Genomic DNA, 16,653 nt, shown 5'->3' with positions numbered 1-16,653 from the left:
CCTGCAGGCAGCCAGCCTGGCTTTCAGAACACGGCATCCAGAGGTTACAGGCAGAGGAAATCAAGCTTCTGGAGGGACTTAAATATTAAGAGGCCTGCCAGATCCTCCTCTACCCATTCCAGTACGTGCAACCTTCTCGGCCATCACCATTAACTGAAGTACACGAGAAAAAAACGGCTTGGAGCGTCCATTTTCACAGGATGAGTGGTGGGCGCGCATGCGCCCTGGGTCCCCCTCCGAAAACCGCAAGACGCAGGCGCCCAGCTGTCCAGAGACGCTCCTTAGCGGGAGGGGGGCCCCCCTTGCGAGGCACAGGGGGAGGTAGAAAGGGTTGGGGGCGCTGGGGGGAGGGCAGGAGAGGAATGGGTGGGGGAAGGGAAGATGGGGGCAGTGGATGGTCACCATGGGAAAATCAGTAATTCACTTTTTAAAAAATTAGTTTCTGATACATAATTCACCTAACAAAAATTCACCGTTCAAAATCCGTACGATGCGGCCGGGAGCCGCTGTGTTCCCAGCACTTTGGGAGGCTGAGGCAAGCAGATCACTTGAGGTCAGGAGTTCGAGACCAGCCTGGCCAACATGGTGAAACCCCGTCTCTAATAAAAATACAAAAATTAGCCTGGCGTGGTGGTGTGTACCTGTAATCCCAGCTACTCAGGAGGCTGAGGCACAAGAATCGCTTGAACCTGGGAGGGGGAGCTGGCAGTGAGCCGAGATCGTGCCACTGCACTCCAGCCTGGGTAACAGAGCAAGACTCAGTCTCAAAACAAAAATCGTACAATTCAGTGGCATTTAGTATGTTCACAAGGTTGTACAATCATTACAACTATCTGCATTAACTTTTCATCATCCCCTGCAAGAAAACCCTCTACTCATTAGCAGTCACTCCTCATTCCCTCCTCCCTCTGGCACCAGGCAACCACCAATCTCTGGATTTACCTTTTCTGGACATTTCATACAAATGGAATCATACAACATGTGACCTTTGGTATCTGGCTTCATTTAGTACTATATTTTAAAGGTTTATCTATAAGCTGTAGTGTGTATCTGAACTTTATTCCTTTTCATACTGCATACTATTCTTATTGTATGACTACACCACATTGGCTTATCCATTCATCCGTTACTAGACATTTGGGTTGTTTCCACCAGCACTTTATATTTATTGAGAGTTTATTCTGTGCCTGGCAGCACCTGGCTAAGTTATTCACCCCATTTCACAGATAAGGAGGTAGAGAATCTGAAGAATTTTTGCCCAAGATTAAGAGCTAGCTAGCAACTGCTAGCAATAGTTCGGATTTGAACACAGGCATTTTAGACTTCAAAGGTAATAGATTCACATGATAGAACATTGAAAAGACACAAAATGGTGACAATGGAAATTCACCCTTTCCCCAAGTTTCCCAGCCACCACCTACCCCTCCCTTAGAGGCATCTACTTTTGCCACTTTAAGGATTCTTCCAGATAAATTATTTTTACCCCAACATGTACGTATTACGATTTACTGAATAATCTGTCCCATTGATGTGAAATGTCACTTTTATGGTATACTATGTTTCTATGTGTTTGCATTACTCTTTTCAGAACTGTCCTGACTTTTTTGCCTATCTTTTATATTTGCTATTTCTCTAGAATCCTTTTTATTATCTTCTTTTTGATTTTTAAAAATTTCTTCTTTTTTAAAGGCATTATCCATTATGTTAATTCTTTTTTTTTTTTCTTTTTTTTTTTTTGAGGCAGACTCTCACTCTGTCACTAGGCTAGAGAGCACTGGTGCCACCTCGGTTCACAGCAAATTTCACCTCCTGGGTTCAAGCAATTCTCATGCCTCAGCCTCCTGAGTAGCTGAGATTACAAGCGCACATCACCACGCCTGTCTAATTTTTTTTCTTTCTTTTTTTTTTTTTTTTCCCTGAGACAGAGTTTCGATCTTGTTGCCCAGGCTGGAGAGCAATGGTGCGATCTCGGCTCACCACAACCTCTGCCTCCTGGGTTCAAGCGATCCTCCTGCCTCAGTCTCCCGAGTAGCTGGGATTGCAGGCATGTGCCACCATGCCTGGCTAATTTTGTATTTTTAGTAGAGATGGGGTTTTGCCATGTTGGTCAGGCTAGTCTCAATCTCCTGATCTCAGGTGATCCACCCGCCTCGGCTTTCCAAAATGCTGGGATTACAGGTGTGAGCCACCGCACCCGGCCTAATTTTTGTATTTTTAGTAGAGACAGGGTTTTGCCACGTTGGCCAAGCTGGTCTTCAACTCCTGACCTCAACTGATCCGCCCGCCTCGGCCTCCCAAAGTGCTGGGATTACAGGTGTTTTTTAAAACGTAGCCACCATGCCCAGCCTGTTCATTCTTGTGTTCTTTTTAGTTTAGTCTTCTTTTCTGAAGTTTTTCTTTTGTTTTTAATTCTGTTCTGAGTTCTACCATCTCACCTAATTTTGATTTATATGTTCTCTCACCCTTTTTATTGCAGTAAAATACACATAATGTAAAATTTACCATTTTAACCATTTTAAGTGTACAATTCAGTGGCATTAAGTAGATTCACACTGTTGTTCCACCATTACCTCTACCCATCTCTAGAACTTTTTCATCATCCCAAACACAAACTCTGTACAGTACTCATTCAGTAACTTCCCTTCCTGCCCCCTATGGTCCTTTCATCTTTTGCATTGTTTTTTCCTAATGTCTTTTAGCTAGTTTTCAAATAGCGGGTTACTCTTTGGATCAGCTTGTGGGCCTGTCTTTTCTGACTTGCTTTTATTGTCTGAGAGGATGCTGTTCTGCTGCTTATTCTCTTTTTTCTTATAATACCTTTGTATGGGATTTGACTACGATCCTTTTCTGTTATTCATTTTTAGATGAAATTGATTTTTCTGCACTTTGAAAAGGAGGTGTTAAGGATAACTTTTCTAAAACTTCCCCAAACTTCTCTTTTTTAAAAATGTAGTATCAAATGACATGATGGTTTGCTTTTTGAGATTTCCCAGCTCTGTTTCCCTCCTTGATTTTTATCCTTTGTATCTGTTGTTCCTCCCAGTAGTTTGTCCTCTGTGTGGGGCCGCATCCTGGAAAGGAGCTCTGGCTGCTCGGGCTCAAGAGTGGGAAGGGATTAGACTGCTTCACTGCTTCAGAGTCTATCACAGGTCCCTTGTACTTACTCACTTTGTGACTGGGCAAAAAAAAACCCCTCAGAGTTTCAGCTGCTGTTCTCACATTGGCCCATGGTACTTTCCAGTGAACTTCTGCTGGCAGTTTGAAGGCATCCTGTCTGCCACTCCCTCCTGTGTGGATGCCATACCAGGCAAGTCTGGTGACCATTGGTGATGGTTTGCCCCACCCTCTTGTTTTGGGGTTCATAGGGAAAACTGTCATCTAGTTTTGTGGTAAAGGCTACTCATGGGTTTTTTGTTTGGTTTGATCTATTTCCATGAGAGGATTTGAGGAGATTCAAAACAACACTGCTGCCTCCATCTTTCTAAAATCCTGCTCAATCTTTTGACATAATTATTTTAAACATGGGAACCCTGTAGTTCTCTGTTCCCTTAAGTAGAGCTCCATTTGCCCCAAACTAGTTAAGACTCTGAGTCAGACAAGGCTTGCTGAGTCTCCTCTCTCTAACATGGCACCTCTGTACTTGCTCAGTTCATATTTTGAGTAAGAAGTCAAAACACAACAGCCTAAAGGGCTCATGGGTGGACAATCTGGAGAAAGGCCCTGGTCAGAATGTATATCATTTCCTTCTCTTTGTATCTTCTTTCCTAAACATGTATAAAATTGAATCTCCCATCTGCCTTCCTCCCCCCACAAAAAAAAAACCTGGTTCATACACAATTTTCTTTATCTCAGTTCATGGTAATGCCATTTTTCCAGTTGCTTGGGGCAGGAAACTTTGAAGTCATTTGTAGTGATTTGTTAGAGCAGCGACTAGAAACTAATACAATGGTCTAACAAGTAAGGTGCCATCTGAAAAATAATATAATTAAGTTAAAAGAAAACCTTACTCTTAGCCACAATCACTTGCTAATGGGATATGTATGCCAGTTGGGTACCGCACATCTCAAACCTTAGAATCAAGCTGGACACTACCAGCATCACTTCCTGTTCCACACTGATTTGCACAGGTCACTTGCCAAAAACCCAGCTTCACAGAGATACAGTATCATTGAAAGGAATGTGGCATGACCTGATGTTGAAACTGTGAACTATACCTACTAGCCAGAAGCTCATACAATATCTAACAGATGTTAGGTATTGGTATGAATCCTTCACTAATTTAAAATACCCAGCTGCACCCAGATGAATCTGCTGTAGTGTCTTGGGAGCACATTGGTGCATCTTTTTTTTTTTTTTTTTTTTTTAAGAGAGGGTCTCACTCTGTCGCCCAGGCTAGAGTGTAGTGGTGTGATCATAGCTCACTGCTGCAATCTCAAACTCTGGCCTCAAGAGATCCTTCGCCCTCAGCCTCCCAAAGCACTGGGATTATAGGCATGAGCCAATGTGCCTGGTTGGTACACCTTTTGAACCACAGTCCTAATTGGTTTTCCTGTTCCCAGCCTTTTCCCTAAAATTTGGCAACATGGCAGCCATAATGATCCTTTCAAAACACAAATCAGATCCCATTACTCTTTTGCTCAATCCTTCCCATAGCTTCTCATTTCTCTCAGAGTCAAAGTCAACATTCTTACAGTGGCCTGTGAAATCTTACCTACAGCAGGGGTCAGCAAATATTTTCTATAAAGATCCAGACAGTTAAATATGTTAGTCTTTGTAGGATAGATCGTCTCTGTCTCAACAACTCCACTCTGTGGTTGTAGCATGAAAGCAGCCACAGAAAATACATAAACAAATGAGCATGGCCATGTTCCAATAAAACTTTATTTACAAAAACAGGCTGCACTGGCTTGCTGACTCTTGCCCTACATGATTTACTGCTACACTCCCCTTCACTCCACTCCAGGCATGCTGAGCCCCCTTATTGTGCCTTGAATGCACCAGCAAGCTCCTGATTCAAGGCCTCTGCACTTGCTATTCCCTGCCTGGAAAGCTCTTCTTACCTCCAAGTCTTTTCTCAAATCTTTTCAATGGGAGTTTCCTTGGCCACACTATTTGGAATTGCAGTTGCCTCACTGCTTCTCCCTTCCTTCAATCTGATTTCCTATGCCAGGGCCCATTGCTTTCACAGTACTTTGAACCTTCTAATACACTATGTAATTGACTTCTTTATCATAATAATTTTTATAATCCATCACTCCTTCATCCATCACTAAACTATAAGATCCCCGAGGGCAGGGACATTTTTGTCTGCTTTGTTCATTGATATATGCCTAATGCCTTAAACAGTGTCTGGCACATAGATGATAATCAGTATTTGTCAAATGACTAACTAAATGAGTATTTTTCAGAGTACACACATAGTGGCATGCAATTCTTTATCCCTCATTAAAAGTTATAGTGCTTGGTCATAATTCAGGCCCTATATTTGAAAAGAAATATACAAACCAAATATAAAATGATAAAATCCCTCACTCAGAATGTCCAATTCTCAAATAGCTGTAAAGTTTCGCGTGTCATTTAACTCGTGTTGAAATTCGCAACCTTGAAAATGGCACTCTGACCTAAAACAAAGACTTTGACTCACTGGAAAACAAATTAATGTAGTCCACAGCTAGGAAACAGGTAACAAAAGAAAAAAATATGTCTAACATAAAATGGATTCCTCATGTACACATTTAAACATAAAATTAAACAATATATACACATTGAAAATACTTCCAAGCATGCCTAAGAACTCATTTTCCAAAGTGGTCATTTTTCTTGGCGATGAGAGAGACCAGTTTTCAAACAAACTGTAGGGGGAGCTCCAAACCACAGATTCACCTTCATGTTACTGGTTTTACAGTAGCCTTCTCAAGGAACAACTTCTTTGGGTAATTCCAACTGCAGCTGAAAAGGAACATATATGCATGCATTCATAATGCACAAACTTAAAAGATCCCAGGGCATTTGCTACATTTCCCTTTATTTGAATCAGCTCATTCTATATCTTTTTCTTCCCAAGTATTTACTTTTTAAATCTGTCATTTTATATTCCCAATGGACTCATAGCAAAAATTTTAACAATGTGAACAATTTGTCTTTAGTACACATTCCATTTCTGCTTTCATAGCCCCTCCATTCCCAAGCAATGTTCAAGACAGGCTGTTTTAGTGTCTCAATGCATGGAGCTCACCTAGCCTCCCTTTGAGAATATTGCTCATCTTTTAAAGAATTTTTTCCTTCTGATGGCTGTAAACCTTCATCCACGAAGTCTTAAAACAACTGGAACTCAGTTTTTCTTTTCTTTTTTTTTTTGAGATGGAGTCTCGCTCTGTCGCCCAGGCTGGAGTGCAATGGCACGATCTTGGCTCACTGCAACCTCTGCCTCCCGGGTTCAAGTGATTCTCCTGCCTCAGACTCCTGAGTAGCTGGGACTAGAGGTACCCACCACCACGCCCAGCTAATTTTGTATTTTTAGTAGAGACAGGTTTTCACTGTGTTAGCCAGGAAGGTCTTGATCTCCTGACCTTGTGATCCGCCTGCCTCAGCCTCCCAAAGTGCTGGGATTGCAGGCATGAGCCACCATGCCCGGCCCAGTTTTTCTTTTTCATTGTGGTAGACCCATTCCAGACACAGACCCATGAGCATGATAGATATTCAATAAACACTTTCTCAATTAATAAAGGCATCTAGCCTTTAGGCTTTCTGCTTCTATCTCTAAGTGCCTTGCAGAGAAGAGTGGGTCCCAAATCATAACGGTCATTGTTTTTCATTGTTCATCATCATTGGAAAATAAATTATTTTCCTGTAAATCATTTTGGGGTCAGTGAGACAATATTTATCCCAACAATATTTGAACATTCAACAATGTTCATTGAGCGTCACATCTGGGTTCACAAGCCATTCTAGGCAGTGGGGATACAGCTGTGACCAAGGCAGAAAAAGATCTTAACTTTCTGGAAATTATATTCTAGTGGGGAATGAAAGACAATAAGCAACCCAAATCGTATCAGACAGTGGTAAGCATTATCAAGACAATTAAAAAATTAAAATAGGACCAACTAATGAAGGATGACTGGGTGGCTCCTTAGAATGGGTGGTCAGAGAAGTTGTCCTTGACGAAGTAACATGTAAACTGAGAAATGAATGATGAGGCAGAGCCAGCCAAGTGAAGATCAGGGTAAAAGCACCCCAGGAAAAGGAATCAGCCATGCAAAGGTCTTGAGTGGAAAAGCAGATGTTTGGATGGTATGGGTGGAGAGTATTAAGCAAAGAGATTGGGAGATGAAGTTAGAAAGGCAACAGGGGCCGAGACACTCTGTAATCCCCAGTAAGGAGTGTGAATGTTTAAGTGCCATAGGAATTCACTGAAGAGTTTTAAGCCCAGGAGTGATAGAATCTGATTTTTGCTTTAAAAAGATCATTGGTGGCCAGGCATGGTGGCTCACACTTGTAATCCTAGCACTTTGGGAGGCTGAGGTGGGTGGATCACTTGAGGTCAGGAGTTCAAGACCAGCATGGCCAACATGGCAAAACCCTGTCTCTACTGAAAAAACACAAAAATTAGCCAAGTGTGGTGGCGAGCACCTATAATCCCAGCTACTCAGGAGGCTGAGGCAGGGAGAATTGCTTGAACCTGGGAGGCAGAGGTTGCAGCCGAGATTGTGCCACTGCACTCCAGCCTGGGTGACAGAGCAAGACTCCATCTCAAAAAAAAAAAAAAAAAAAAAAAACATAGCTGCTGAAGAACGCATTGTAGTAGGTAAGAATGAATGCCCTTCCTGTACTAATGCAATTGTCCCTCTAGGTACGTCACTTAACACAAGAGTACAAACCTTGCAAGTGAAATACACCTGGAGTCTTCCTTGTTTTTATCCCCCACCCCCCAAACTCCTACGGGTCTGTGTTTTTCTTTTCCTTTTCCCTTTTTGCTTTTTAGCAATAGGAGTCTCACTATGTTGCCCAGGCTGGAATGCAGTGGCTATTCACAGATGAGATCATAGCACACCACAACCTTAAACTTCTGGGCTCAAGTGATCCTCCTGGGTTTTTTGTTTGGTTTAGTTTGTTTTTTTTTTTTAGAGACAAGGTCTCACTCTGTTGCCCAGGCTGGAGAGCAGTGGTGCAATCACTATATCTTTGAACTCCTCAGCTCAAGCGATCCTCCTGTCTCAGCCTCCCAAAGTGCTGGGATTACAGGCGTGAGCCAGTGCATCTAGTCCAGGCCTGTGTTTTCTTTTTCTTTTTTTTTTTTTTTTGAGACGGAGTCTCGCTCTGTCGCCCAGGCTGGAGTGCAGTGGCCGGATCTCAGCTCACTGCAAGCTCCGCCTCCCGGGTTTACGCCATTCTCCGGCCTCAGCCTCCCGAGTAGCTGGGACTACAGGCACCCACCACCTCGCCCGGCTAGTTTTTTGTATTTTTTAGTAGAGACGGGGTTTCACCGGGTTAGCCAGGATGGTCTCGATCTCCTGACCTCGTGATCCGCCCATCTCGGCCTCCCAAAGTGCTGGGATTACAGGCTTGAGCCACCGCGCCCGGCCCAGACCTGTGTTTTCTAAACCCCGATGTTACATTTCAAATTAAGAACTTCACCTTCTAGGCATCTTTTGCTGCTGCCCAAAAATGAACAGGTAGGAATGAGCATGAGGGAGTGCAAGAGACCTGACGTTGGCATATGCAAGAGGCCAGATGGAGGCTGCTATATTCAGGAAAAGTGTTCATGGCTGGGAGTGAGCACTGGAAGGAAACAGCATCTCAATTCCTAACCTGGTCTTAGTCTACTAGGTGAGCTGCTGAAGCCTATTTGCTGAAGGAATACCTTCCATGCTTAGCCTCCAATCTTTAGTGCAGGGGTAGGTAGGATATTCTCATCAGTTATGCCAAGAATCTTGTATAGCTTTGATTTCCTGATTGTGTGTACAAAATTGTTTAGTTTTTAAACTTTTCCAGTTAAATAAGAAATTAAGAATGTAAAATTTTCACCTTGGCCAAGATTTTCTTGTTATTTCAGGTCCCTAGAAAGCTGAGTATTGAACTTTGCCCCACATGTCAAAAACTCAAACATTTACAAATTCTCTCCCTAAAAAGACTAGATCCTGCTTCCTATATTCACTTAGCTATTACCTTAAGAACTGCTAGAAACTGGGCATGTTAACTTTCTAATATCAGGAACAGCCTCTATGTGGCACTGGCTATGCTTATGACTATGCACACCCCTTATATGTGTGTCTCAGTTATAGCTTCTTAAAGTCTTCTCATCATAACTTTAAAATCTAGGATGTTTGCGAATTCTCTTTACTTGTAAAGCTAAACATTACAAAAAAAAAGAACTACTTTAGAGATTGTGCTGAATGGGAGCAGATGACCCTGTTCCCTACCCCACCAGCTGTACTTCTTTTTTTTTTTTTTTTTTTTTTTTTTTTTTGAGACAGAGTCTTGCTCTGTCACCCAGGCTGGAGTGCAGTGGCCGGATCTCAGCTCACTGCAAGCTCCGCCTCCCGGGTTCACGCCATTCTCCTGCCTCAGCCTCCCGAGTAGCTGGGACTACAGGCGCCCGCCACCTCGCCCAGCTAGTTTTTTTGTATTTTTTAGTAGAGACGGGGTTTCACCGTGTTAGCCAGGATGGTCTCGATCTCCTGACCTCATGATCCGTCCGTCTCAGCCTCCCAAAGTGCTGGGATTACAGGCTTGTGCCACCGCACCAGGCCTCCCACCAGCTGTACTTCTACCTATACTTCCATCACTAGAGTATCCACCTGCTGGATTTGTTTGCTGATGTATCCCTAACACCTAGAACAGAACCTGGCACATAGTAGACACTCAGTAAACATTTATTGAGAGGTTGAATGGATCCGATTTTGACCTGTTTTGCCTCCTGCCAGGACCCCATCTGCACTATATGTCCACCCAATGACCAGCATCTCCAGTGCATCCATTTCTTTAGGCCCAACCCATCATGTTTACGTTCTGAAGAGAGTCAGTAGAGAGAGTTTTGAAGACACAATAGCGTGCCCTGTACAGTTATCTTCCCAGATCTATCTGTAGTAGATCCATGAGTGTTGACAGTAGACCCATGCATATTAGTGCTTGCTGGGGGCAGAAGGAGAGGTGATGATGCAAGTAAGTACTTCAACCCTAAGTCTGAAAAGTTGATGACTACACAGAATCACTTCACCTAACTCCAACTGATATATACACAACAGAGTTTGGGAGAAATGAGAGATCTGGAGGCTGGCTAGGTGGAGGAGGCAACACCTGAATTAGGGCTTTAAGCTAGACCTTGAATAATACGTCATGCCATCACACTAACAAACTCACAGCAAGGCTCCCAAATTTTGGGAAAGTGGCCCCCAGAGACTTAGACTTTTAAACCAAAGCCTAATGTTTCACAAAGTCTCCTGAGACAGAATCACTAGCAAGCTTGTAGGACCTTTCCGGAAAAAGGATGTATATGGATTCACACAGACACACATCTACGTGCAGAACGTGCCATTCTGTATTTGATGCATAAAACCACCTTGTCCCGGTCTCAGGGCAGGAACAGTGTCATACAGATCTTTGGGTCTTCACTGCTTTTGCACAATGGCTCTTAGAGATTAAACTCTTTTTTTTCTGAATATTTTATAGGTTTTTTGACATTAAAACGTTAGTCTCATCTGGGTGCGGTGGCACACGCCAGTAATCCCGGTACTTTGGGAGGCGGAGGCAGGAAGATCGCTTGAGTCCATAAGTTGGAGACCACAGTGGGCTATGATCACGCCACTGCACTCCTGTGCCAGCCTGGGTGGCACTGAAAGACCCTGTCTTTAAAAAAAAAACAAAAAGTTAGACTTATGTTCTTTCCTAAGGAATAATATTAGTGTTAGATATTGCCTAATAACTAAGACTACCAATTTTGTGTAGAGTATAATACAAGCTAAAAAATACATTCGAAAGACTTTCTGTCCCCAATTTATAAATCCTGGTTAGTTTAGCTAAGTCTGCAGTTGTACTGGGATCAGCAATCCCTCCTTAAATGCAGCAGTATTGTGAGTGTCATGAGGGGCTACCCCAAATCAAAATAATTTTAAAAGCAAACCTTAGCTTGGTCATTAGTTCCATCTTCTTCCTTGTTCCTTTTCCTTTACCAAGATGGCCGCTGTGTCGTTCGCTCCTCATTGGTCGGATTTTCCGCAGGTGCCGATTCTAGCCCCACCTACTAGCTCTCCATTCCAAGTCCTAAATCATTGGGAATGTAATAGACAGACGAGCGGGAGTGGGCGGAGCGGGCGCCGGATGTGACGTTTCCGGAACCTCCGAGTGTCATCCGCTGGGAAAGGTGGGGAAGGGTCCCGGGAACGTGGTGGTGCAGGGCCTCCAAGCGTGGTCGGACTCTGAAGGGGAGCGGCCGCCGTGAGTGTGGGGCCTGCAGCCTTCTCTCCCCGAGTCCCCTGCCCGGCTTGCCTCGCTCGAGGTACCCGAAGGCTTCGGTCTCCGCGGGCTGGCGCCTGACCAGCCAGGCCCAGCGCTTCCCTGGCTCCTGCGTTTGAAAGATCCCGAAAACCCTGGATGATTGTGCCTGGGGTTGGCAAGTTGGTCTTGAGTGCCTTCAAGAGGGTTCCTCAAACAGTTGTCGATAGAGCCCTCCCCACTGTATATGCCCCCTCCGCTCATTCCTGCTACTTCCTTTCTCCTCCTCGTTTTTCCCCCTCGGTCCTTCACGCCGCCTTTCCCCCCTCACTTGCAGATGCTGCTTCCCCTTTTTGGAATTGCTCAACCGGGTGGTAACCGGCGCCGCTTCCTGGCCTCGGGAGGTGGTTCCTTTCTTAACCCACAAGAACCTCTCCCAAGAGGTACTGAGATGCAACGAGCATCCTCTGTTTCAGTTAACTTTCATGGACTGTGGACTAGGTTTACTAATTACTTGGGGAGGTTTTAGATATGTTTGCGGCTTTCCTAGTCCCTAAAGAGGCCTCGTGAGAGATGGACTATCTCTGCCTCCTTAGTAGTCCTCACGGCTTTTGTGCTCTTAGTGAGGGTGTTTTAGAGGGGAAGCTTTGTGAAAGAATTGTGATCCGAATATTGAAGAGACCTAAAGAGGGAATTGACTGAGAGAAGACTACCCCTGAGGGAAGAGTTGTAGTAGAAAAGAAAAACTGGATAGACAAATGAAACTGAAATGTGAGGATGCCTGGGCAGATTGGAATCCTGACTGAAGCAAAAGATCTCTGTTGGGGAGGGCCAGTTGCCACAGGGCCTTGAATTCCAAGATTTATTCTACTGTAGTTTGTATATTCTAGAGCATACTGATTAGGGTCTGCTGTAATGCAATGTGTGTCAAATGCCCAGATTTATTTTGGAGATGACAGTGGCGATATCTGGTTGGAATTTGGAGTCTGATTCTAACAGCAACTATATCTAGAAAGACTAGAATTACTGGAGTTTTGGGACCCCAGGGGTTTTTGCAATGCAAGTTACCATCGTGCCTTTTTGTTATTCAGAGTGTTTAGTCTATGAAGATGAGTAAATGTTTTCAAGATTCAAATCTCTTGCCATGATAATGATAAATGAATGATTTTATAGATTGACTATAGTAGTTTAGTGAGCAGAGTTACAATTATGAGCATTAATTCCCAGACCAGTTCCCCTAACTCACCTTGGGCTCAAATATGAAAAAGGACACCACAGAAGATGTCAGTTACTCTCAGATTAGATTAAAATGGTCAACCTTGAAGTCAGTGAACAATCCTTACGAAAGTTCACTGAGTGCACTGTGCCAGGTACTGGGGTGGAGGTATGTGGGTATCTGGAAGGAGAAATAATAGAAAATAAAAGATGCTGTTCCCACTCTTACAGTGCTGTGGGTAGAGTCACTTAATGGCAAGAATTTGATTAACTTGAACTGAGCTTTTGGTTGGCCCACTGTGGTTCTACTCCTTATAACACCTAATTATGGCACAGGGGTTGTACGTTTTCAAGTCTGCCAGTCCTCTCATTGTTATGATTTGGACTTCCTTGAGGGTCTCAGCCTTCTTGTAGGAAAGTCCTTATTTAATAGGCACCACAGCATTTGGTATGTTTCTCTTATACTTTCTTCTTAAGATAGAGGTCTGTGAGATAAACTGTAAGACTGTGCTGGGATGATGGGGGCAATGGTATTCATGCCATCTGTTTTTTCTGTCTCAGAACTTGGTCCTGATGTCTGACCATGGAGATGTGAGCCTCCCGCCCGAAGACCGGGTGAGGGCTCTCTCCCAGCTGGGTAGTGCGGTAGAGGTGAATGAAGACATTCCACCCCGTCGGTACTTCCGCTCTGGAGTTGAGATTATCCGAATGGCATCCATTTACTCTGAGGAAGGCAACATTGAACATGCCTTCATCCTCTATAACAAGTATATCACGTAAGACACCTACAGTTTCCTTTTTCCTTTCTGGTGACTGGTGCCTTGCCTATTTGGCTCAGAATTGCTAAAACCACAGAACTTCACAATATCATCAACATTAATCATTTTTGCTGGCAACTCCTACATATTGGCTGTCCTTGCCATTCAAAGACATGAGTGCTGAAGGTGTTATTTTCATGACTCAGTAATTTATGAGTAAGAGACTTAGTTCTTTGGCCTATGCCCACATAGCCCAGCTGTTAGACAAAAGAGTTGGTGGTTAAACTAGACATGTTATGTACTGATGAATGCTTTTACTGTTCTCTTTCTACTAAAGCAGCCAATCATAGGATTATTGTTGGGGTCTAGCAAAGCCGACATTCCTCACTTGTACTTATTTTGTAGCAAATTTAGTGATACAGGAAAAAATTTTTTCCTCTTAACCTTTATCATAATCATGCAAATCATCAAATAATTAGTAACTGCCTACAGTTCGTGTGACTCATCATAATAAGACCTTTCCCTTGAGTTGTTTATCATCTTAGGGTAGGCAGCATAAGTAGAAGATTTCAGTACTATTAACAGCAAACAAATTCTAAAACTCCATTGACAATGAAATGATACGTAATTTAGAAAGGGAATAATGTTAAAGGTCTTTTTATCATTTCTAATCTTGGTCTTTCACAATACCAGAACTTTAAAAAAAATAATTACAATGTATTTGGTTCTTAGTAGCTCACAGTGTAGTTCACCTGCATAATTTCATTGGATCTTCACAGTTCTGTATGCATGGAATAGGGCACACTACCCTACATTCTACATATGAGGAAACAAACTCAGTGTTTGGTGATATGCTCATGTTTGAAGTGACAAAACCTTGGTTTTCTGACTCCTAATTCAGGATTTGTTCTACAACATAGGTCCTGTTCTTGTTTTCCATTTAGTAATGTTCTAGAGTCAGAGGTAGTCTTTTGAGATCATAGTCATGAGTCATACTGGCTGTTTTTTGGTTTTTTATTTTACTACTGATTTTTGAGTAGGTAACATATATATAGTACAGAATTCAGAGGCACAAAAGAATAATTATAGTTAAAAAGTAAGTCTCGGCCAGGTGCAGTGGCTTTCGCCTGTAATCCCAGCACTTTGGGAGGCCGAGGCGGGCAGATCACCTGAGGTCAGGATTTCAAGACCAGCTTGGCCAACATGGCAAAACCCCATCTCTACTAAAAATACAAAAATTAGTCGGGCATGGTGGAATGTGTCTGTAATCCCAGCTACTTGGGAGGCTAAGGCAGGAGAATCGCTTGAAACCAAGAGGCAGAGGTTGTAGTGAGCCGAGATTGTGTCACTGCACTCCAGGACTCCAGACTAGACGGCAAAGCAAGACTCTGTTTCCAAAAAAAAGAAAAAAAAAAAGTGTCCCCACACACTCCTCTTTCCCCCCAAACCCTCGGTTCTCCTCCCTAGCGACAATCACTCTTAGTAGCTTCTTAGATATCTTCCAAGAGATGATACACACATACCAGTTTTATCACATTAAGTTTTTGATCACATACTCCTCTAAAGCAGGGCTTTTCAATTTTGGCCCTGTTGGCCTTTTGGACTAAATAATTCTTTGTGGTGGGAGCTGTTCTGTGTGTTACAGAATGTTTAGCAGCATCCCTGGTTTCTGCTCACTAGATGCCAGTATGCCCCCTCCGCACAGTGTGACAGCCAAAAATGTCACCAGACATTATCTGATGTTCTCCGAGGGGCAGGATCACCTCTGTTTGAGAACCAGTGCTCCAAACAAAAGTATGTGGAAGAGTGGACTGTGTAGGATTCATATTGTAATTGTAGAGTGGAGAAATGGGACTGCTATTGTCTTTTTTATTTAGAATTGTTGCCTGTGTTAGGAGGAGAAAACCTTAGACAAGTTAAATTTAACAGAGTTTAATCCAGTAGAAAAAGGTTCAGGGAACACTCAGGACCAAAAGTGGTGCAGAATGTTCCACCCCATAGTGGAGGTTGTGCAGGTTATATTTATAGTCAGAGAAAAGGAAATGAGATACAGAAATAGCCTGATTGGCTACAGTTCTTTGTTTGCCTTATTTGGTCATGTTTTGGCAGCCTTTAGCCTCCGATTGGCTGGAGGTTTCAGCTGCTATGATTGGCTGAGACTCAGCTATTTGTTATGCTTGTAACCTAACTCTTACGTTAAGTTACAGTTTGTTTATACATTAAGTTAGGTTACAGTTCACTATCTTTGGAGGCAGCTTTAATTTAACACCTGTTTCCTTAAAGATCTGTAGTTCTTTAATGCCATTATGCCATGTCATGTGGCCTCAGTGTTGTTAAGGTTTCACAGAATTATAATTATATTTCTGCTTCTCTTTGCTATTAGGAGTTTTTCACTCCTAGGCACACGATTTATTTTCCTCAGCAGTTTTTTTTACTCTGTCCTCTTTATATACTCTACTACTGGTAGAAAGAATATTCTTATGTATTTCCTATAAGCTTGTAGATTGTTCTCTCAGAATGAAACCCAGGGGCACAATTCCTTTGGAGAAACACTAATTCAGAAAGTTCAGTAGGATCGTGGAATCACTCTACCAGGTATTTTCTGAAGTGCCTTCAGAATCCTTTTGCCCCACAATAGAAAGGGCTTTCAGGGCAAAGACCATATTCATTCAGTACGTATGTATTGAATATACCTGCTATCTGCATGGCACTGCAGTAGGTCCTGGACAGCAGTGAGTAAAATGGCCCCTGTCCTTATTGGTGTTCCTTTATAGGTATGGGAGAAGACAATAAACAGCAAATAAATACTATTGACCCTTGAACAACACAGAGGTTAGCACCAATCCCCCATGCAATCAAAAATATACATAGTGCTGGGCACAGTGGCTCATGCCTGTAATCCCAGCACTTTGGGAGACCGAAGTGGATGGATCACTTGAGGTCAGGAGTTCAAGATCAACCTTGTCAACATGGTGAAACCCCATCTCCACTAAAAATACAAAAATTAGCCTGGTATGGTGGTGGGTGCCTATAACCCCAGCTACTTGGGAGACTGAGGCAGGAGAATTGCTTGAGCTCAGGAAGTGGAGGTTGCAGTGAGCCGAGATCACGCCCCTGCACTCCAGCCTGGGGACAGAGCGAGATCGTGTCTAAAAAAAAGAAAAAAATATATATATATGTATAATTTTTGACTCCCCAGAAACTTTACTAATAGCCTACTGTTGACTGGAAGCCTATTGATAACATAGTC

The 16,653-nt window shown here is 43.1% G+C and overlaps 1 protein-coding gene and 1 long non-coding RNA gene across 17 annotated transcripts in view; one reads left to right on the top strand and one right to left on the bottom strand.

The window, feature by feature from the left end:
* Window positions 1-10,516: 10,516 nt before the first annotated feature.
* LOC123568357 (uncharacterized) lies at window positions 10,517-11,169 on the bottom strand. The gene is made up of 2 exons (XR_010580404.2): window positions 11,120-11,169; window positions 10,517-10,845 (listed from the first exon to the last, which is right to left on the bottom strand). It is a non-coding gene; the product is annotated as an uncharacterized lncRNA (long non-coding RNA).
* A 151-nt stretch (window positions 11,170-11,320) lies between these two features.
* STAMBP (STAM binding protein) overlaps window positions 11,321-16,653 on the top strand; it is a 34,702-nt gene continuing 29,369 nt past the window's right edge. For 3 of the 16 annotated variants that reach the window (XR_012422176.1, XR_012422182.1, XM_045369069.2), the window contains exons 1-3: window positions 11,324-11,433; window positions 11,768-11,873; window positions 13,207-13,421. Coding sequence is in view for 5 of the 16 variants with exons in the window: in XM_045369069.2 (XP_045225004.1) it covers window positions 13,219-13,421 (203 nt within the window). In the remaining 11 variants the exon portion in view is untranslated. Of the gene's footprint in view, window positions 11,495-11,767; window positions 11,874-12,069; window positions 12,202-13,206; window positions 13,422-16,653 lie in introns of those variants that run through there. The other 13 variants (XR_012422175.1, XR_012422185.1, XM_005575582.4 and 10 more) reach the window with 5 other exon arrangements.

Source organism: Macaca fascicularis, chromosome 13, assembly GCF_037993035.2.
Source record: "Macaca fascicularis isolate 582-1 chromosome 13, T2T-MFA8v1.1".
NCBI classification, from domain to species: domain Eukaryota; kingdom Metazoa; phylum Chordata; class Mammalia; order Primates; family Cercopithecidae; genus Macaca; species Macaca fascicularis.
This window is presented reverse-complemented; position numbering and strand designations above follow the sequence as displayed.